We start from the raw sequence: 24,008 nt of genomic DNA on the forward strand, positions 1-24,008 counted from the left end.
AAATTAAACTGATAATACCAAATGTTGACAAGAATGTAGAACAATTGACATTCCCACACTTTGCTGGAGAGACTATAAAACAGCACGACACTGTAGAAAACTGTTTAGTAGTTTTCTTACCAAGTTCAACATACACCTACCATATGACCCAACAATTCTATTCCTCTAGCACTGAAGTACAATAACAGACGCAAAGTGTTTCTGCCCAGAGAAGCCTGCCTGAGTTGCAGGGTCGAGGGCTTTTATTGGGGACTGTAATACAGGCACGTATGCCCAAGTGACAAGCTAGGATTTCCAAAACTACAGACCTTGCCAACAAGCAAAGCAAGTATTCACCATAGATCATGTTTTGCACAATCTAAGCAAGCTTCTACACATGGTTCGTATTCACTTGTATAAAACCACCTTATCAATTACTAACACAAGGAACATCCCAAGGGCTGGGTTCCCACGAGTTGGTCAAGGGTCAGCCATACAAGCAGGCCCTCCTGAAGATATGTGAGAGTTGAACATTGGGTAAGCGGCATTAACACTTTCACAAGAATGTGCACAGCAATATTATGCACAGTGACAAACACTGGAAATGATCCAAATGTCCATCAACAGATGAATGGATAAGCAAACTGAGTGTTACATTCATACAAAAGGCTATTATACAGCAATAAAATGAGAATTTACAGATACATGAGATAAGAATGAGTCTTACAGACCTTATGCAGAATAAAACAAGCCTAGACACCAGAATACATTTTTTATGATTGTATTTAAGGAAATTCTAAAACTAGCAAAACTATTATGACGCAAGTCAAAAGAGTGGCTGGGGCAGCTGCTGACGATACAGAGACATGAGGATGTACAATAAACAAAACTCTCATATGTTGCTGTTTGGCATATCCAAAAAAAGACAGTTTTTAGAAATCAACACCTAGAGGAAAGAGGTGGAAAAAACACACTATTATGGAGAGACTGACTATATTATCCCCTCAGCAGTCTGTGACCCAAAATAGGTGTAGAACAACTGCTCTCAATCTTTGTTTCCTGACACCGCATTCTAAGCTCCTGGTTCAGTGTTACTTACTACACTGTTCTTTCTCAGTGTCCTTCATATAGATTTCTTCCTTTAGCTCGTAAATGTTAAACTGTAAAGACAGAATTAAGTTAACATTTTTATGTGTTTCAGATCAATTCTAATGTCAAGTTGGGCTTATAGATCTGTAAATGAAAACTAAAATTGCAGCTACCACTATCATGAAACAGAGAAATTGCTTCTTTTCATGTTCTACTTTAAACTAATAGCTATTTTCAAAGGAAAATTATTCTTAACTCGAACAGTGACGACACTCTCATATCCTGACATCTTTATAAAGTAAGCTTTTACTTGTAAATGTTTTGTTCAAAGATTGCTAGTAGCAAGTAAAAGATAAACAGACTATTGGTTTAACAGTCCCACTAACATCAAAGAAAATATATTAAGAAAATATTTTAAAACCTCAAGTCCACAGAAATTGGCAAAAATTAAACTCATAAAACAAGTTCTCTTTTAAAATAACTTATCAAGAACTAGCATAAACAAGTTAACAGAGAACCATGAACAAAAAGGCCATGGACAAAATCTGTGGCAAAGATTGCATGACAATTCTTGTGATTTTTTTTAAATTACACAAAGCAAACAACCTATCTTTTAAAAACTGTTTGTCATTAAATTATAACTCCCATGAAAATTAATTTCGATACATTAGCCTTTCGAATTTTTAGACATTCTTTATTCCTCCCAGCTACCAATGAAAACACTAAGACAAAGAGTAATTTAGTCAATATTGTGATAGTACAATTAATCATTACACAGCTTTTTGTTTTAGATGGTCAAAGTATAAAGATATTTTGGGAACTCTAATAAAAGCCTTCTAAAATTATCCCATTTGCTCAGCTTAAGAAATCTGGGGGTAAGACTGGTAGAAACATATCCAGTACCCATTTTCCTTTCAGCTGGCATTCCCTTTTGTCTTTCCCTTTTCCTCCTGCTTCCTGCCTGAAATGAATGTGTGACACCTTAAACCCCAACAACCATTTTGGATTCTGTGGTAACCTTCAGATGGAAGTCATGTACTAAGGGTAGAAGGCAGAGAAGAAACAAGCATAGGACCCTCATGATGCCATGACGCTGCCATAGCAGTCCCAGAGAGCCCATCTCCAAACTTATTTGAAGTGACACTGAAAAACCACTGTACTAGTTAAGCAATGTATTTCCAACCTGTTAATAGCAGCCAAGTGTAATTCCTGAAACAGAATCTGGTACAAGAAATGGAGGAGCCCAAACATTCACTCCTGAGCTATCCTGAGCCCTTGGTGATCCTGCCTGTGAGGGTAAGTGTAATAGATCTCAGTTAACTTTTGCCATTGAACATGGTAGCATGTTCCACAGAAGTGCCACAGCATCCTCTGGTTTCAAGATATACTTGTCTTCACTGTGCAGCAGCAACCCTACTAGTGATTCAATAATCAGCATGAATCACTCCAACTGATCTGATAACTAGTATTGCCCTGTTCATTCAATGAGGTAAGGAGACAAAAATGGTCAAGTAGAAATCTCACCTCCTAATTCAGTGAAACTACTGTTTCACCCTTGCTGGAAGTACTCCCAGATGGCTATTAAAGAATTCTAAACTAGCAGAGCTCAGCTGCAAGGTAAGAAGCAAAACGTTTGTGAGTAGTTCACTAGGAATAATAGTACAAACTGCCATGCTCACTAAGTTATCGGTAACACGTACACAAAGTATGGGAGAAAGAGAACCATATAGTGCCCTCTGGTCCACAGCATTCTCTAAGAGAGAGCAATTCTCAATTCACTGTATGAAGCTTAGCAGAGCTTTGATACTCCAACCTGACAAGAAAAAGATGAAAGAAAATTACAGACCAGTCTCACCTATGAATCAATTTTTAAAAGAATCCTAAACAAGACAGCAAATCAACTCCACCAGATTTAAAACCAAACCAAAAAAGGCACCCTTAAGACCAATCTAGGATCTTCCGAGGAATGCAAAGTTAAAGAATAATCTACCCATGTAAACATATCAGTTGAATTTTGAAAACAAATCTCACGATTATCTCCTCTGATAATATGTATTCAATTCAACAAATAGCCACTGAGTATGTTCTCGGCATCATTCTAAGGGTCATGTATACAGCTAAATCAAAATTCAGAAGATCCTATCGTGTTTCCCTTTAAATAAGACCTAGCCAGACAATCAATTTTAATGCGACTTTTGGAGCAAAAATTAATATAAGACCTGGTATTTATTATGTTATATATAACACTCATATTATTATTATTTATATATTATATCATTTATATTATATTGTTATATATTATATTGTATATTATACCCGGTCTTCTAAAACAGTAAAATAAGACCGGGTCTTATATTAATTTTTGCTCCAAAACACGCATTAGAGATGTTTGTCCGGCTAGGTCTTATTTTCGGGGAAACACGGTTGTACCTCCCAGTCTCCAGAACTGTGAGAAATAAATGTTTGTTGCTTAAGTCACCTAGTGTATGGTATAGTGTTGTAGCAGCATGAACTAAAACATAGCCAGTCTCATGGATGCGCAGTAGCATCTCATTGGGGATTTCATTTGCATTTCCCTAATGATTAACAACGTTGAACACCTTTTTATGTGCTTATAAGCAATTTATATATTCTTATTGGTGAAATGTCTATTCAAATATTTTGCCCATTTTTTAAAGTTGTTTGTGTAATTAAATTGTCTGTGGTTTACCTTCATTCTTTAAATTGTTTTTTAAAGGCAAGATTTTTCATTTTTATAAAATAGAATTCACCAGGTTTCTCATGCACAAAGCTGCTGGTGTCGCATCGGAGAACTGTGTCCATGTGAACAGCATGAAGTTATGTCTTTTGACTTCTCAAAGTTTTATACTTTAGTTTAGCTCTATGATTGATTTTAAGTTAATTTTTGTGTATTTCTTTTAAATGAATTGAATGGCTACAGCTGTTGAAAATCAACTGACCATTTAATGTAAGGGTCTGCTTTTAGTCTCTGAATACTATGGCTCTATATACTTATATCCATCTGCAGTATTATAATGCCTTGTTTGTTGTGTTTTATAGTACGTTTTAAAATTCAGGATGTAATTCTGTTATTCTTTTACAAAATTGTTTATGGCTACTCTAGATCCTTTGCATTTCTACATAAATTTTAGGATCCACTTGTCAATTTCTTTAAAAAAATAAATGACAAGGCTGTGGGTCAATTTGAACGAACACAGCCACAATTACCACTTTTACAATATTATGTCATCTAATCAATTAACATGAAATATTGCTTTATTTATTTTGATATTCTTTAATTTCTAACAACAATTTCTTGTAGTTTTCAGTGTCTTACATTTCTTTCGTTAACTGTATTCTCAGGTTTTTTTTTTCCTTTTGATGCTTTGTGAGTGGAATCATTTTATTCATTTCATTTGCACTGTCAGTTTCTAGTTTTCATATTAATCTTGCATCCTATGACCCGGCTAAAGTTGTTTATCGGTTCTATTTGTCTTTATATATAATTCCTTGAGATTTTCTACAAATAGGATCACATGTCAGCTGAGAAAATAAGTATTAATTCTTCCTCTCCAGTTTGAATGCCTGCCTGATGCCTTCCTCCTTCCCTCCCTCCTGTTCTTCCTTTTGATTTATTGCACTAGTTAGAACCCCCCTTACAATGTTCAACAGCAATTTTGAACAAGACATTCTTGCCTTGTTCTTAATCTTAGAGAAAAAGCGTGCAGTCTGTCACCACTATTAGTGGTAGGTTACTCAGAGATGATCTTTCTCAGACTGAGGAATTTCCCTTCTGCAACTAATTAGCCGAGTTTCTATTAGCAATGGATACTGGATTTTGTAAAAATAGATGTTTTTTTTCATGTCTTTTGAAATGATCATGTGGTTTTTGTCCTTTATTTTATAAATATGGTATGTTACATGAATTGATATTTGGATATCAAACCAACCTTGCATTCTTAGGATGAATCTCACTTTGTAGTGGCATTGCACATAATATGTAATGCTGAATTTAGTTACCTAAAATTTTGTTACGGATTTTGTATCTATATTCATGAGGAATATTAGCCCATAGTCTCCTTTTCTTGTAATATCTTTGTTTGACTTTGGGATCTAAGTAATAATGGCCTCCAGAAGGGATTGGAAAGTGTTCCCCCCTCTATATGTAAAGGATTTGTATTTGTAAAGGGTTTGTGAAGGATTGGTATAATTTGTTTAAATATATGATAAAATTCATCAGTGAAAAAATCTGGATATGGGGTTATCTTTGTGGGAATTAGTTTAAATAACTAATTCAATTTCTTTACTCACTATAGGGCTATTTTTTCATGAGTAACTTTTGGTAATTTATGTCTTTCTAGGAATTTGCCCACTTCATCTAACTGTCTGATTAACTGATACAAAATTCTTCATAATATTCCTTTATAATTCTTTTAATTTCTGTAATGTTGGCAGTAATGTCCCCCTTTCATTCCTTATTTTGATAACTTGTATCTTCCCTCTCTCACTCCCTGTTCCCATTTTCCCCTCTCGCCCTGGCTCTTTTCCCCCTCTCTTCCCTCTCTTTTCTCTCTCTCCCTTCCTCCTCCCTCTCCATCTCTCTCCTCCCTCTCCCTTCTCCCCTCCTTCCTCTCCCGTCTTCTCCCTTATCTTTGTCCCTGCCCTCTCTCTCTCCCTTTTTCCTTTCCCTTTCCATCAAGCAAAAGAATTAACCAATTTTATTATTTTTCAGAGAACCTACTTTTCATTAAAATGGTTTTTTTCTCTATTGTTTTCCTGTTTTCTATTTCATTGATTTCTACTCTAACCATTACTGTCTTTCTTCTGCTTCCTCAGAATTCATTTTGCTTTGCTTTTTCTATTTTCCTGATATAGAAGTTTAGGCACTTGAAACTTAGTTTCTAATGGGGGAATTTGAAGCCAAAAAATATCCTCTAAGCACTACTTTAGCAGCATCTCAGAAATTTCCAGATGTTGCATTTTAATTTTTATTCAGGTCAAAACATAACCATGCTGGGGAGGTAGGGGTAAGGAGAGAGGTAATAGACCTAGTCTAAAATACTACCAACTATCACTGTCCTTACCAGTTTTCACATATAAATACTTCTCAGGCTGTTGTATACTTTTGGTTGATTTCTAAAACACTAAGTTGTTCTTTGTGAATTTTCTTATGCTTTTGGAGAAGATGATCTAGCAACTTTCTTATTTGGCCATGTATAAAATCACACCATCAGATCATTCCATTTTAACAACATGGAAGTAATATTTATAAGAAGAGACATGAGAGATCTTGTTTTCTCTCTCTCTGATCTCTGCCATGTAAAAACAGAACAAGAAGGCAACCATCTCCAAACAGGAAACAGGTCCTCATCAGGCACTAGATCTATCAGCACCTTGCTCTTAGACTTCCCAGCCACCAGAACTGAGAGAAACTGACTAAGACAGCAGTGAGAAGTGGTCAGATTCTGGAAAGATTGTGAAAAATCAAACAAGAAAATGTTCTGCCATATTTGATACAAAATGTGAAAAAATAGACTCAAGGATGACTCCAAGGTTTTTGGCCTCAGCAACTCTATCCTTCTAGATGCTATTTACTGAAACAAAGAAATTTATGCAGTATAACAGAATGTGGGTCACTTGTTGAAACGTTAAATTTCAGATGTCTTTAACTTCTTGGTAGAAATTGTCATCGACAATTGGCCACAGGAATATCATGCTCAAGAGAGCTCTGCACAAAGATTTGAATCCACGAGTTTGGCATAAAGATGGTATTTAGAATCAAGCAACAGTATAAGATCACCAAGGGATTAACTGAGACGGAGAATAGGTGTAAAGGTTGAAGCCTGGGGCACGTACACATTAAAGAGGCCAGGAAGAAGAGAAAGAACCAGCAAAGGCACTCAAAAAGCACGAGTAATGTAAAAAGGAAAATCAAGAACCTGTATCTCTCTTTCTCTCCTGGAGTGCTAAGGATATTAATTTGACAAATTAATTGACATTAATTTGACAAATTAGTAGTTTGTTTAGAGACAGAATGTGTAAGTCACACTAGCTGTAAGTCCAAGAAAGCACTTGTTTTAATATTTCCTCTTGGAAACAAATTTTTAGGCCACTAAATCTCAAGGAGTCATTATCTAGCGACTCTCTGGAGCAAACCTAAACAGAAAACACTTGGAAAACTCCCCTGTGATTAAGCACATTCTTTTAAAAAGGGAAAGCAGGAGATAGGATATAACTGTTATCTCATCAAAAACAACTTTTCAGACCCAAACCAAAAAACAACCCCAAAATTAGCCCCGATCTTTCTATCTTGTCTGGGAAAGCAATGAAATATATCAGAGATGTTTTCAAGACAATGGCGTCAAAAGCTGTAAATCTAATGAGATGCGAGGTCAATTCTTTCAATATTAATTTTCCCATATCATTGCACTGAGGTTTATTTCTCATGTTCTTTTAGCTGATTTGAAATTAAAATAGCAGATAACACCTATTTAGCACTAACCACATGTTTCACATTCTGAATACTGTGAAGTAGGTACAACTATTATATTGCCATTTCACAGGTGGAGAAATCATAGAAAAGATAAGTGACTTCAAAGTCCCATGGTACTCTCTCAAATTAGACACTAGAAGGTTGTAAACTTTAAGTTCAAAATACAAAGTAAAGACTTCAGGTATATTTTTTCAGCAATTAGCCAATAGGGAGTGTGGAGAAACTTCCTAAAGACTCTTTTAGGTCCTCTAAAAGGCTAGCATAGAAATAAACATGCATACACTTTGACACACTTCTATTTTCACAGTAGAATTGCTTCATAGAAAAAAGTAAAAATTATTAAACACATAATAATCTGGGATTGTTTCAATAAGTGCATCCATACAATAGAAAACAATGCAGTAAAGCTTTTTTTTTTAACTGTCTTTGTACAAGATCCTCATAGCAGCAGTATTTGAAATAGCCAAAAACTGAACAACCCAACTGATCATCAGTATTAGAATGGATAAACAAACTATGCTATGTTATTACAATGGAATGTTATACAGCAATGAGAATCAACATTGTACTGTTACCTGCAACAATATTAAAGAAGCCTAACAGAAAACCATACATACTATATGATTCAATTTATATCTACACAAAAATAGCAGCCTGAGAACTGATGTCAAGAGGAGAAAGTGTCCCAGAGAAGGTGACAGGACAACTGCAGATGGCTTTATGCGACAGCCTTAAATAATTTCTGCTTATGGTTTGGGCTCTCCCCATTTCTACAACCCCTGCATTCAAGAAAACTCAAAATATGAAGTTAGGAAAAATATTAGGTAAAAGAAAAATTCACTTAAAAGAAATTAAAGTAGATGGCCAAAGAACTAAAACTAAAAATGTCGAGAACGGTTAGAAAAAACATTAGACTGAAGTAAACACTTATAATAAATTATAATAAATAAAAGGTAAGAATTAAGGCAAAAATAATTTTGAAACGAAAATAGAATTCAGATAAAAGGTTAAACATACATAAAAGATAAGAGCTAGCATAAGAGGCTCAAACATGAGATTAAAACAGAACTGAAAATGAAAGAGTCAGACAAAAGCAGTTTTTTACAAGAAAATATCAGAGAAGTTTGAAGACACAGATGATTAGGGAGTCTCCTTCTGAGAACAGTGTCCCCATGAGTATAGGGCAAAGGGACAGAAATAAACAACTTTACCCTCTCTTCCTTCAACAAGTTCCAGGAAACTATCTCCTTTGCAGGCAGCTTCAGTTAACTGAGAACTGTTAAGCAATCAACAGCTGGGACGTACCCAGTGGGTACAAGCAGCCATCCGCCTAATTTCTGAGAACTTTCCAGAAAACAGCACCCAAAATTCCATTATTGAAACATCAGGTTCTCAAAAATGTAGCTTCCAGAACTTAGGATTAACAGAGACCCTTTCAGCATGTCCACAGCATGAAAATTATTTTCATACTAATATTAAGACATTGTTTGCCCTTCCACTAGCAGTTATTGTATTCTTCACCACCAAGCACTCACCAGCGGGGGCAGTTTGATTCAGGGTTTTAATATTTTGTGTGAAGGAAAGTACATATAAAGCATATTTCTGAGAAGCATTTCTGCTATTTCAGTTGTGAGCTACACTAGTCACTTTTCCCCCCAAAGAACTCCATTTTTACTTGAAAAAACAACTGAGAGACCAGCAATAGTTCCCGGACTTGAGTATTAGGCAGACTTTCTCAAAAATGAATAAAGTGAACCTGCCACTTCAAAGAAAGGGAGAGTATTTTTTGCCAATGATAAAACTTGAACTTTCAAGAAAAAATTAGAAGTTTTGGAAAACTTGAATCCACCAAACTTAGAGCCTTACATCTTTCCAATATACAACATTTTCCTGATGAGAACAGTGGTGATGTTAACAGGATGCCACAGGAAATCAGAAGCCCTCAGGGTGCAGTCTAGTATTAATACTAAAGGTTCCCAGATGATTTTTGAAGCGGCCCTGGGGCTTCAGCCCTGCTAAGCGTTCCCACAGATAACATCCTCAGAATTATTTATCAAAAGGCGCTCATTAAACGGCAAGCAGCTCCAGCCTAGGAAATAACATCCAAGTTGGACTATGTCACTCGTTAATGAGGTGATCTTTAACATCTCTTAAATATCAATATCCTCATCTGCAAAATGTAAGAAAATACATCCAAAAACTGACACTAATGAAAATCAAACAAAATGTTCAATGTGAGAGTCTTGCACAGTGCCTGGCAAGGTTAGACAATGCCAATGCGTTGGTGTATTAGGAGAGATTAGATGAACCATAGCATCTCACAGAGGGGATGGATTAAAACCGCATTTTACATTGTTTGAATTTTGTGTAGTCTTCAGGATCCAGGAGAAAACGTCTAATAAGTAGTCAGATACTAACTAGCATTTCTGGAGCAACAGCTAAGCTTCAAGATAGTGGCTGTCTTAGAAGCTATACAATCCTTTCAGGCTCCTAGCTGTAGGCCACCATCTGAGTCAAAGTCAAAAGCCTATTAGCAATGGCGAAAATAAATATGACCAATTTTATGACAACAACCATCAATATTATCAAATTAAATCTTCTTGCTTTGGTTCCATGGTCATCAAGAAATCTATTCATAATTTGGCTTATGCAAATTTCTTCCCTAGCTCAATGTCTCAACTATTCCATCACAAGGTAGTTATACCTCCCACTACAACCAAAGTTCTACAGGGAATCAAACCCAAAATCCCTAAGTCATCTACTGTTTATAATGATTAACTCAGCTCCCATGCATTTAAAACAATACTGGGGACACACTATCCTGGGACAATTGAGAAAGACACTCACTAAAATCATTTCCTGTAGGCTTAACTCTCTTCAGGAAACCAACTGAAAAGGCTGCATGAATTAACATTCCAGCTTAGAAGTTTCTGTAACCTTGGTTATAATAGATTAATCCACTAGCCTCTAGGTTCAATAATAAGATATGCTCTATACACCTGGACTGCACTAATGTAAAATTTGACTTATCTTGTCACATGTCCTACAGCATAAATACACTTTAATGTCACATAGGAGACAAACCCCTTACCCCAAAATTGTTTTTGAAGATGTGATTTATATCCTTCCAATAAATTTATATTGAAAACACAACATTCTACTTAATACAGCACTATTTCAAAAGTTTTAACCTAACTGGTCAAATTTAAATTTTATAATATATATTTAATTTATTCATCAGAAACAAACATTCTGTATTAAAATACCATAAAAACATTTCTAAAATCTACACCAAAGGGATAGAATTTTATGGGTCTTACAGATTTTAGATCAAGAGAAAAGGCAAAGGTTAGCACCAAAAAAAATCCAATAAAACCCTTTAAGAATTATCCCATCAATAGAAATTTCTGCAGGCGCTTTTTCAGTTTTCAATTTAGTGTCCTGAAATCTTATTCAACATCTTGATTTAATGCGGGGAAAAAAAAAATGACAGCCATTTCCTAACACATTTTTATAAAAACTCAAGTCATATGTTTATTCAAAGAAAAAATTTTGGAAACATTTAGGTGGTTATTATAAAGCTTTTATAATCCAACATTAGGGAAGGAAAAGGAAGAGAAGGAGTGAAGGACCAATCAACCATAATCCCCTGAATTAAACTAACTCTGTATAGTACAGTAAACTTGATGTTACATACTCCCCAGAGGGAACACTCTACATGTCAATAATTAGAAAAAATTTCTAGGAATCTGAGATTTTTTTTTTTTAATCAAGAGCACAAGTGGGAAATTGGTAAGGATAACAAAGGAAGAGACCTGAGATTTAAAGTAACTTGATTGAAACTCTACAAAGAAGTGCTAAAAGTGAACCTAAATGAAGCAAAGTAGGTAAAAGAAATTTCAGGATTATGAGAATGAATGCTATATTATTTCTGATGTTGAACAGTAATCTCAAATGAGACATCAAAATTAAAAATGTTGATGTAGCTTTATTCTACATTTTGATTAGCAGCCCAGATAGGAAATGAAACTGAAAGATACTTACTGTAGTAACCATATAACACAGTGTCCTCAATCTGTCTGCTGACATTAGCATTAGCCCAGTCCTAGAACAAAAAGCAAACAATAGCAAATTAGTAAAACATTCATTTGTTTAACGATTATAATTAAGTATTAATATGACTGAGTATCACTTATAAATTCGTCAACTCAAGCAGGTCTATGCCTTCAAGAAGTGACAGACAAGTAAACACACAAAATTCAACAGGCAAATGCTGAGATAAGATGATAACATAATTGTGGGGAAACACATATCAACAGGAGGCACCTAACTCAGATTTGAGATCAAGGACTGCTTCCCAAAACAACTGTAAACATGAAACCTAAAGGAAGACAGGTTGTTCTCAGGAAAAAAGAGGAAAAAAAATAGTAGGAAGGAGGGAAGAAAGGAACATACATGGAGAGTTTGAAAAATTGCAAAACACTGAACAGGTCACTAGAACATCTGGAAAGGTAAGAGAAAGCAGGGGAGTGAGGGAGGGGAAAGACATAGGTTTGGGGGACATGCTAAGTATTTTGGACTTTCTCCTAAGGGCACTGGAAAACAGCGATGACTTTTTATGCAGAGTGACAAATAATGATTTGTATTCTAGAAAGAAGATATTTGAGCACAATACATATTTTTTAAAAAATACCTAAAAGAACAATCAATGTAAGTTCCTTTTAATTCATTTCTCACAATGTTCTTCAAATTAGTTTAAATTGAGCAATTTAACTTAGAAAATTCATTCAAATTAATCTTTTCAAATAAAAAAATCTCTACATTAATGAATTAGAATTGAGGTATAATGGCAAGTCTTCTGAATATCTTCAATTTTATGTATATAGAAAATTAAACCTGGAGAGTCTAAGTGACTTGGTCACTGCTATTAAGTAGCAAGACTCAAATCGGTATCTAGGTCAATTTTTTTCTATATATTTTAAGAGCTCAAGTCAGTATCAACATCCCACTACAAGCACTCTTAAGGAAGGGTATCAATATTTAATTCTAAAATAATTTATTATTTTTTTTTTTTTACTGATAAACACCTGAAAGAACAAAAAATGTAGAAAATACACATTTAGCACTACCAATACAAAACCATGACACACAATGCATAATAAAAGACAGGATTTTTCCAGTAACAATTAAGACTATAAAAAATTTAATAAGCTAAATAAAAATTTATGTTAACAATATAAAGAAAACTAGCAATTATGGACTACAAAAAATATCAAAATAAATAGAAAGTCACATGTTCCCACGTGAAAAGATTGTAAATATCAAATCCCTCCTAATTAGTCTATAAAAACTATAATATTGTCACCGAAAAATCCAGTATACTAGGGGATATTTTGACATGCTGATTCTGAAAATCATCTGAAAAACACAGGCAAGAGCTAGGAAATTTTCTGAATAAGACCAACAATGAGGAATTTACTCAATTACTAAACTTTATTAAGAAAACATAAAAATCTATTACTATAGTAAACTTTCATTTACCTAAGTGACAAAAATTTAACTATGAATAATATCCCGTAGTGGCAAATGTGGAGGAAAAGCCATCTACTACACAGTGACAGTAAGAAAGCGAGTCTATGACCTAGACATTCTGGGATGGAATCTATCCTAGCAACAAGCAGCCCAAGGGGGCCTCCCCTTCCCACACAGGAGGAGGAGCTGCACCCCATCACAGTCATCACATACTCATGGGACCCCGGGGCCCAAAGTTTCCAGGTGTTCAGCAACTGGAGGGTCCTGTGCCCGTGAACAGCGTGTATCTGAGCTCACACTACTTGGTACCCAGGTCCACAGTGTTTATCTACCTGTAAGGCCACTCTTCTGCTTGCACTGTAAGAAGAGAGAACAAAAGGAGGTAGAGGTACCTCTGCTGAAAAGCTCACCTCTTCGCAGAATGTCAAACATACAAGAGCTTGTGTACTTACTGATCCTTATCCCCATAAATTCCAACCTGCACCAAGTAATGTTTATTGATTTTTTTTACCCAAGAACCCTATATCCAAAACTATTCAGGGTAACATTGTTTAAAATATTTTAAAAAATAATAATAAAATAACCACAACGGAAAAAAAAAAAAAAAACTGAAGACAATTTAAATGCCTGGAGAGAAACCGTGAAATGTATTGCTATACATTGATAACATGTATACCATACAGACATTAAAAACAGTGAAATCTATAGAAACTGGCATAGATGGATATCCATGAAGCACTTTTGAGTAGGGGGAAACAGAACAAGTTGCAACCAACAGTTTTAATACATGCAGTCTTTGTCTAAAATATGTACTGGAAGAAACACCCATACATATACAGAAAAATGGAAAGAAAGTGTAAATATTAGTAGTACTCACCACATGGGAATGGAAAAACACTGCGGAGAATTCTATGCAATGATTAGAAATTTTTTCATGGATGACTCAAGTACCCAAATGAATACGTACATGATCAAAGCTTCAGCTCCTAATAGCTGTATTTCTTTAGTGATTGTTTATACATCAAACAGAAGTTTAAAAAGATTTTTGAAAGTTGAACATTTTTTGAAATAGGATAATTACATCTATCCCTATGCAAGCTCCTTACCAATTTCCAAGACAACCCCATGAGGTATTTATTACTGTACCCATTGAGAATCTGTTAAAAGTTAAACTTTGAAACTGAACAAGACCCCAACCTCAGGGAAAAAAAAATAGAAAGTCTGAGGGTAACTTAAAGCCAAAGATTCACTGAAATTTAGTGTATTTTACTCTGCAGGGTTCTTTTGTTTAAACAAATCTTGTGGCAATAAGAGAGTATTACTGTTACTATTTTAAAGCTAAAAATATGTATAAAATATACAACATCACTCAAGTACTATTAGTGTATTTGGCTTTTATACACTGTCTTGCCTCCAAAGTATCTGATGTACTGTCAAAAGAGGTTTATGAAACCTTCTGTCTTCTACATTTTGAGAACCACTATGCCCTTGATACATTTTATAAACTACTGCCTCCCACAGTAGAGAGCAAAAAGAACTTCAATCATTTAAGACCCAAAGCCATGCAAGACAATCAAGAACTAATACTAAATGGAGGATATTAGAGAACATTTCAGAAGAAAGGAAAAGGATATAAATTCCACAGAACAAAGATGTCATGAGTCACAAAATAAAATTCTCTTCCCCATTCGTCAAGATGACTTTTTGAAACACCCAGCCCAACCCAAAACTACTGTTGACTCTCTTCAATTTTACCTGATAACCTCTCTTAGATGAGTGCTCTTACTCGGGGGTGATTTTGTCCCCCATGGGCCATTTGGCAATGTCTGGAGACACGGGGTGCGAGGGAGATCAGGATGCTACCAGCATCTAGTGGGTAGAGACAAGGGTCTGCTAAAGATCTACACTGCACAGGACAGTCCCTCACAACAAAGGATTAACCAGCACAAAATGTCAATGGTTGAAAAACACTGACTTAAAGGTATCTAAAATAATTTGAAGCCAAAAGATGAGCTCACTCAATTTACTAATCTAAAATCTAGAATCTAGATTCCATCTGTATTCAAATGTTAGTTCTTCCTTCTGCTAAGTGCCCATACTATTTACAGCCAACCCTTTCCCGGTGAGACTCCCCCACCCCCCAAATCCCATAGCCTTCTCAAGGACATTGAACCTGCAATAATAACCTCTCTTCCCTCTCAAAAATTCCTCTGACTCTAAGGAATGCTTAAGTATACAAACTCCAGTAATTTCCATTAAACAACAAAGGGATCCACAAACTACCACCACAAATAAAAACACCTCCTCCACCTGGAGGACAACTCTCACTGACAAACTGTCAGCATTCCTAGCACTACTTCCTCACCTCACTGTCAACATTTAACCCAGTCCAACTTGACCCACCGCACTGCCCCCACTGAAATTACTCTCCATGCCCTTTAGTTACCACCCACCAAAGCCAACACTCACTTTCCTACCTCTCTCACTACACCTCTCAACATACTGGAAAAAGTTATTATTCTCTCTTCTTGAAACACATTCTTCTCCAGGTTTTCATCAGCCTCCCTCTTCTGTTTTTCTTCCTACCTCTCAGGTTGCAGTCTCTCCCCTTCACTGGTCTTTACATGATGGAGCACCCTAATCATGCTCCAATGCCAACCCTTCTCTGACTACTCAGTCTCCAAGCTACTAGGCAGCCCATAGCTCTACACACCATCCATGTGCTGAAGACCTCCAAATACTTCACCCCAACCCTGAAGCTTCAACTCCCCACTTGACACCTCCACTTGAATATATACAATAGGTACTTTGAAGGGAACTTACCCAAAATACAGCTCTTCCTTCTACATTCTCTCACCCGCCCATGTGCATGCATATGCCCTATTAGTCTTCTAGGCTATTTCTCTAAGGGGTACATCAGTGCTCCAATTTTGTTTTCCCTTCGCAGTCTCACATTTAATCCATCAGCAAATACAAGCAACTCTATCTCTAAAATACATACCACTTGTACTCATTGTCCTCTACTAGCATGACTCTAATCCAATTCACCTTTCTGTTTTACCTTCATTAACTTCACATTGCAGTTAGAAGAAAATCTAAACTCATTAACATGACTTAATAGTCATAAACAATCTGGTCCCCACCTTCTTCTTGATCTCAGCTAGTATCAAAGCACAAGGCCAAACACTGCCCCACAGCCAACACGCCGAACTCATCCCTACGCAAGGGCCTCTCCATCTGCTGCTCCTTTCTCCCTAAAGGCTCTCCCTCCCGCTCTTCACCCGCTGGCTCCTCCTCATTCAGGTCTTAAGTAACCTCAGCAATCTGGCCTTCCCATCCTCCTTTCTAAATTACCCACAACTAATTACACTCTTACATCAATCTATTTCCTCATAGAATTTATCACCATGAAGTTAGCTTCTTTTGTTGTTTACAGAATGTAAGCTCCATGAGAACAGCAGCCTCATTTGTTTAAATAGCTCATCTCCAGCACCTACATTTGTCAGATACATATTACGAGCTTAATAGATATTAAGCAAATGAATATATTTTTAAGGTGCAATGACAAGTACAAAGTTCTAAGATATAATTACCACCATTTGAGAGTACAATTGAACCAGTAGCACGAAGTTCAATGCTGACATCTAGTAACAGGCCATAAAGAGATTCATCATTGGGGGGAAAAAGATATGAACATTTTAGCTATCAAAACATTAAATGTTTTGATGCCATATCTTAACTACTAATTTTAATTTTACATTGTATAAAATAAAGAGTATTTGTTCAGGTGTCAATTTGATTTTCTCTGATTAGTACACTGTGTATATATATCACTATATATATATGTGTGTGTATATATATATATCACTAAGTTACTGACCAACTATACAAGACATTGTGATAGACTACTTCTAGCTATTCTTTAAAGTTGTTTTTTTTAATAAAGTTAATTATTTCGTACATAAAAAAGAACTAGAAACAAAGAAATTCTCTTTGTATGGAAAAAATATATACATAGTGCCATAGTTGAAAAAAAGTCAAAGGAAACAGTTCAAACAATATTACAACATAACGCTGCCAAAAGAAGGCAGAGATGGCTAGGAAGATAACTAAGACAAAATGGAGAAAACATTGTTGAGTGCCTGCTGACAGAAAAGCCCGGGCACCCTCAGTCCCTCAGCCAAACATTAGCCATCATTGATACCTGGAGTTTTCAAATAATTATACCTTATAAGCAAGTCCTTAGTCAGTCTAGAGGCTTCAATATTTGTGGGGAAATGGAGAAAGTTAGAGAATACATACACTCATTTAGGATTAAGAAATGCACATTGTAAAAATTAGGATACAACATAATTCATCATGGAAAACAACATCAATTTGTACATTTATCCTAAAGGTGAGACACATTAAAGCCACGGTGGCATACTTTTTACTCTAACATGGTTACATTTACAATTGTGGCATAAAGTCTGAAAAACTAATTCTTAAATACTTGTATTTGTCTTTCACTAAGTACCTCAAGTGAATTCATCAATAACTTTTTGGAGAAAATAACGTTCTACAGTTTATTGGGAAAAAGTTCTTCAAAAATCTTCCCAGTTCTACTTTTGAGCACTAGTATAGTATAGGCCAGCTTCAAATGAATAATACTCTCGTGAATGTCACTAGCCCCACATCCCCCCAAAAAAAGAAAAACACAAAGAGAAACGGAAACACAGCGTGTCTTAAATATCAAAAAGAAAGATACCAAAGTATTAGGGGAAAGAGCCAAGACTACAACTTAGTCCTTGTAATTCCCAGCCTAGTGGTCTTTTCACTGTATCATACTGACTCAAAGACTCAATGTGAAATACAGATCAAGATTCTGATCTGCCACTAACAAAAGCCCTTCTAAATTATTTATTTCGTGCATTAATGCAAGTCAAGTCAAATAAATCTCAAGCTATGAGAGGCACAAAAATAAAACCTACAATTACTTAATATAATTTTCAGATTAACAAAAGGCATTCTTCACATTTGGTGGGTTGTCAAGTTAATCGTTCTTATGTCAGTTACAGTCTGTTTCTACTCTTCATGTTAGTTGCCACATTCTCAGCCCCTATGCTGCATTTCCATTCTCATTTATTCCCAGAGACAACAATAAAGCACAATATATTGGACTGGACTGCTACGCTTAAACACTTAATTGCCAAGAATTTTAAAGGAATAACATCATATAGTATGATAACAGTTACCTTAAAAGTACCATTTTGATTTTTCATGTAAGAAACCAAAAATATATCCACTGGTAGAAGTGCTGATGTGATAAGTGCAATTGCCAGAGAAAAAATTGCTGTTATAGTGGAGACAACTTCACTTTCCCGCTGACTTTGGTATTTACGAACATATATCCAGCAGAATGCCAAAATAGCCTGAAATAGAACAAAAAGAAATGTTTTGTTATTGCCCTATGTATTCTCTAAAACTGATTTTAGCATGTTTTTGAAATTTTCCAATGGGAAACTCTGTGTCAAGTAAAGATTCTTTTAGATGTGTACAGTAGGTCCACTACCCCTTATAAACTTGTTCAAGATCGATAATTTCAAAGCCTACTTCATAAATGCAGTACAACCTCACTTAGATGCAAGGACACAAAACCAAGTAAAAGTTATTCTTAACAAAGTTCAGTTACATATATCCTCACCGAACACGGTGCAACCATTAATGGTTTCACAAAATGTCAGTTATAACAAGCTTTGAATACTTATCCCCTTTAGATCTCTCCACCCTAAAGGAGACATAACTAGATGTTCTATCCTAAGCTTACTACTGAAACATCATAGAATACAACGTGAACTGAACTTAACTTCTGCCCCATTATGACGGTTTAAGAGTACCATTCAGCTAGATTAACTGCCAATAATCACTATGCAATTGACACATTATACTATCATTCAAATTTTAAAGGGCATTAAACAAAGAAAAGTGAACTCTAAAAATGGATAAATGTACATTGCAAGGAACTTTCCGGTGAAAAAGTACACTCAGGTACTAAGGTTGACATCTCTAACCCACCTGGTACTCTTAAAAGTTACCAATTCCTTTCTAGTGATTAACACACAGTATCGGACTTCAGTCTAGAGATTCCTTAACTTGAGGTGACATCAGAATCACCAGGGATAACTTATTAAAGCACAGACTGCTGGGCCCCAGTCCCAGAGTTTCAGATTCAAGAGGTCTGGAATGGAGCCAGAAAATCTGCATTTGGAACAATTGCCCAGGTCAAGGCTACTGCTGGTCCAAGGATCACATTTTGAGAACTTCTGTTCTACCCAACAATAGGGGATTGTAGAAAGACTAACTCAGTGATTTGCAACCTTGGCTGTGTGTTAGAATCACCTGCGCTGTTTCTAAATACCCTTATGCCCTCCCCACAAATAAATTAAATCAGAGAGTGAGGCTCCTCCAGGCATTAGCGCTCTAAATGCCTGAGGAGTCCAGTCTGAGCCAAACTTAAGAAGTCCTGTTTTACTAGTAAGTAAACTTTGTAAGAGCTCTGGAACAAAAGCATTCTTTTGTTATTTCACTCTTTTCAACAGATTTAACTGTTACTTCCTTTCTGGGTATCCTACTTCAGGAGCCTGAACTGAACCAATACCACCACCTAACTAGTTTCACAGCTTCCAAATTCCCCCACCACAATCAAGATATACGAACACTTCCATCACCACAGCAAAATCCCGTTTGTCATTAACCCCTCTTCATTCCCCATCCCTTGACAACCATTGTTTGTTATCTGTTCCTACAGCTCTAGCTTTTTCTAGAATGTCATAAAGTACTACATGCAATATGTCATCTTTTGAGCCTGGTTTCTTTCACTTAGCATAATGCACACGAAATCCATCCAAGTTATTGCATGTAAATTCCTTCATATTAATAACATTTCAGTTGGTGTCAGAACAGCAGGAAAAAATAAAATGAGAAGAGAATATAGACTTTGGAAGCTGGATGTTGGAGGAAAAAAAAAAACCTAGGCTCAAATTCTGTCTTAACTATTTAGTAGTTTTTGTTTTTGGAAAACTATTTTTCATAAAATGCTATTTATATTAATATTTTAATGACTGGTTTTTAAAAACATTCACACGTTTATTTTATTATTTATTTTAAAGTCATTGGAAACTGAGCCTTATCTTTCTATACTTTGCGGTACCTGACACAAAGTATTCAATAAATTTTTTGTTGGATTTCAGGGTCTGCACTTTTACAGCATTCAAAGTGATAGACATTACTGCAGAGGAGGGAGTTTGCCTGCCAATAGCAGAGAGACATGACAAGGAAAGAGAAACACCAGCAAAATAGTTAAGCCAGAGATTCCTAAATTTTTTGGTCTCAGGATCCCTTTAGTTTTAAACTGAGAACCACAAAGAGCTTTTGGTTTATGTGGGTTAAGTCTATCAGTAGTTACTATGTTATAAAATAAACCAAAGTTCTCCTCTATAGAATAGGAATAAGAATACTTCTTTCACAGCAGGTTAAAAGAATTAAATGAGATGTAAAGAGTTCAGCACCCGTGCCTGGCCATTCTAACTTGTTAACAAATAGCAACAATTATTATTAAATGTCATATAAAATAACATCTTAGAACCGTTCGTGAAAGGGAATAATATATAATTTGCTAACAATTACAAGGAAAGGTTAAGAGCAGGCCCTAACCCCTCTCAAGAGATTCTGATTTAACTGGTCTGGGCTTTAGGATTTTTAAAAACTCCCAAGGTGGTTTTAATGAGCAGTAAAGGTTGAGAACCTCTGGGGCAGAGGTAGGAATGAGAATAGATAAACGTTTGTTAAACTAATAAGCACACATACTGCCTGGAATCTTGTTAAACTGCAGCTTTTCATTCAGTAGGTGTGGGCTCTTACCATTTGTAATTCTAACAAGTTCCCAGGTGATACCCTCACTTTTGAGTGACAAGAGTAAACTTGCTTTACAGAAACGGAGACTATCTTGTAGAGTAACAGGAAATGCAATTTGAAAGGTGGTGCAAGCCAAATTATTGAGTACCTTGGGAGGGGAGAGGGAAAGACAGACTAGGTTTACATTTACAGTCTTGGAGTAACCAGATCTAACCATTCCTTGTGTGGCAGAAGAAACTGAAGTCCATTCTGTTTGCCCAAGATCACAAAAGTCATTAATCTTAGTGTTCTGACTCTTTGTAGATGACTGGCAGCTGTTCTCAAAGTATGAAGTCCCCAGACCCCTGGCAGTCCCAAAACAATTCCTGAAGATTTGCAATTTGAAAATTATTCTCATAATACTAAAATGTCATTTGTCTTTTTCACTACGCTGGTATCTGCATTGGTAAAACTGCTAGCAAATTAAGCATGAATCAAGACAATGGCACCAAACTGTGCCAGTAGTTACTGTATTCTTCACCATCACACACACACACACACACACACACACACACACACACGGAAGAAAAAATTTTTTAAAAATACAATTTAACTTAAGACTGTGCTTGATGAAGCAATAAAAATTAACTTTATTAAACTTCAACGCTTGAGTCTTTTTAATACTCTGTGGAGGGAAATATGAAGTATGCATTTAAGTTCTGCTGCAAATCAAGGTGTGATGGCCGTCTCCAGGAAAGGCAGTACCTCAATACTTGAGCTGGAAACCAAACGAGACAGTGTTTGCAAGGAACATCACTGTTACTTGAAAGCACAGCTCACTGTGGTTATTCAGACTTAGATATTTGGCAGATTTTGTCGAAATTAACAAAGGGAACCTATCACTTCAAGGAAAACAACTGAGTATTTGTTACCAATGATAAACTTCAAGCTTTATAATGAAAAATTAGAATTCTGGAAAACATATCCAAAACTATGAGCTTGACGGTTTCTCAATACTTATTTCTAAGATTTCTTCTGATAAGGTCAGTGGTGATATTAATGAATGTGGAATTGTGATATCATGTAATGAAATATATACGTATTTGGAAGATTTGCATAACTCAATGAAGCAATATTTTCTAAATGACCAAATGCGTGTTATAAAACCATGCACGATGAAAAGATCCATTAAAAGTACAACATGGATCTTAATGAAACAGAATGAAAAGTTCATTGATAGGATTTCTGATTCCATATTGCAACTAACCTTTAAGAAGTTTCTACTTATTGAGTTTTGGTGTAGTATTAAAGAACAACATCCACAATTATCTAAAACACCCCTCTGTTTCCCACTACATATCACTAAAACTGGATTTTCTTCATATACTTTAACCAAAATAACATATCTCAAAAGACTGAATGCAGCAGACATGAGAATCCAGATCTGTCCTAGTAAGTCAGGAATTAAAGAGATTTGCAGAAAATTAAATAATGGCCCTTATTACTAGTTTTTTTCTATTCCAACATTCAGTTTCAAACTCCTTAATTCCCCTCTCATTTCATGTTTTTCCTTCTGTAACACCACCAACTCAAATGCCTTCCCTTCCTTCTTCATCTTTCCAAAGTCTACCTCAATTCCACTTTCTTCCAATATAGTTCTCTATTCTCTGAAGTCCTATTTCCTTATAAAACCATACTTTGTGATTTTCAGTACTTAAAATACCTGTTTCAATAATGTTTGGTTCCCCACCTATATTCAGATACTCTTAAAGGCCCCATTTTGTTTTGTTTGCATTTTCCTATTATTTAAAGCACAACTGCTGTACCTGAAATAGTTATTAATTGACAACTGCCCAGACAGTCCCACTAGACTTTGATACTGGTTACATGCTTGCTTGTTCTCTTCTAAACCAAATGAATATGAGTCTGGAAAAAGCCAATGAACTCTCCAAGTACAGGGCTGCATGGGGCTGTAGAGACCACAGCCTATCTTTAGGGTTTCCATTTTCTCCCTCCACAGGAGTAACGCATGTTCCCGTGTAAAGGCAGTATTATCTTCTGGGAAAGTGAAGGTATCATAGCAAGAGATGCCTTTTCTTAAGTTTTCACATTTTATTTTCTTGGTAGAGTTTCTACTGTAACATTTACTAGCAAAACATACTACATAAGTTGCAGACACGTAGTGGCATCTAGTAAGTAAAATTAAACAAGTCTTGATTTCCAGAACTAAAGTTAAAGGTTTTTTTTTGGTTTGATTTTTGTTTTTGTAATACAAAGTGGTCAAAATAATTTGGGAAACGAAGCAACAACAGGACCGAATGAAGACAAAGAGAAAAGAGTGGAAATAGGGAAGGGTATGACGAGAAACAAATTGACTCCCCCACCAAAAAAAAAAAAAATCCAACCCAAGAGTTTTAACATAAGGTAGGGAAGTAAAAACTAGGCCATCCGGGCCATCACTGGGTAAGCAGAAACAAGAAGGCACCTACATATAGATGGTAGTATACACGCCTTGATACGGGCAGTGAAGAGGGCTGCAGCTGGCCCTACACAGGGTTCTACACCTGTCAAGACTGGAAAGGAATGTGGAACTTCTAAGTCGGAACGAACTCACGTCATCAAGACAATCACAAAATGGACAGAGAGAGGGTTGGAGATAACCACCCTAAGGATAAGGGCTGGGGGGCAGGGAGCGGACAGGCAGCGCTGGGAGAAGCAGAGTGGCCCTCTCCCTAGTCAACTACGCCAGCACCCACTGAACTTGCAAAGATCAGGCGCTGCTGCCCCACCACCGTGCGCTCCCCGCTGACAAGGTGCCAGAGGCCATTACACCCTTCTCTCAACCCCGAGGGTCTCCCCCGTCCCCAAACTCCACCCGCCCCAGGGCTCAAGTCAGGGATGAAGGTGAGTTTCGAGAAAGGAAACCTGCGATGTTAAACGTCATCAGGCAAAAGACTGCAAAGGCAGCCGGAAATCAGCGTCTCCTCCACCCACCCCCCAGCGCCGCCCCCTTTCCGGCGCCGAGGAGACCCCGAGTCCGAGC

At 36.2% G+C, this 24,008-nt stretch overlaps 1 protein-coding gene across 1 annotated transcript in view; it reads right to left on the reverse strand.

Moving 5' to 3' along the window:
• The window catches only part of LMBRD1 (LMBR1 domain containing 1), an 88,286-nt gene that overhangs the window by 63,904 nt on the left and 374 nt on the right, over positions 1-24,008 (reverse strand). The window contains exons 2-3 of the mRNA XM_033103010.1: positions 18,328-18,504; positions 11,606-11,666 (exon numbers count right to left, since the gene is read on the reverse strand). Coding sequence (XP_032958901.1) covers positions 11,606-11,666; positions 18,328-18,504 — 238 coding nt within the window. The remainder of the gene's footprint in view (positions 1-11,605; positions 11,667-18,327; positions 18,505-24,008) is intronic.

Source organism: Rhinolophus ferrumequinum, chromosome 3 (genome assembly GCF_004115265.2).
Source record: "Rhinolophus ferrumequinum isolate MPI-CBG mRhiFer1 chromosome 3, mRhiFer1_v1.p, whole genome shotgun sequence".
NCBI lineage: Eukaryota > Metazoa > Chordata > Mammalia > Chiroptera > Rhinolophidae > Rhinolophus > Rhinolophus ferrumequinum.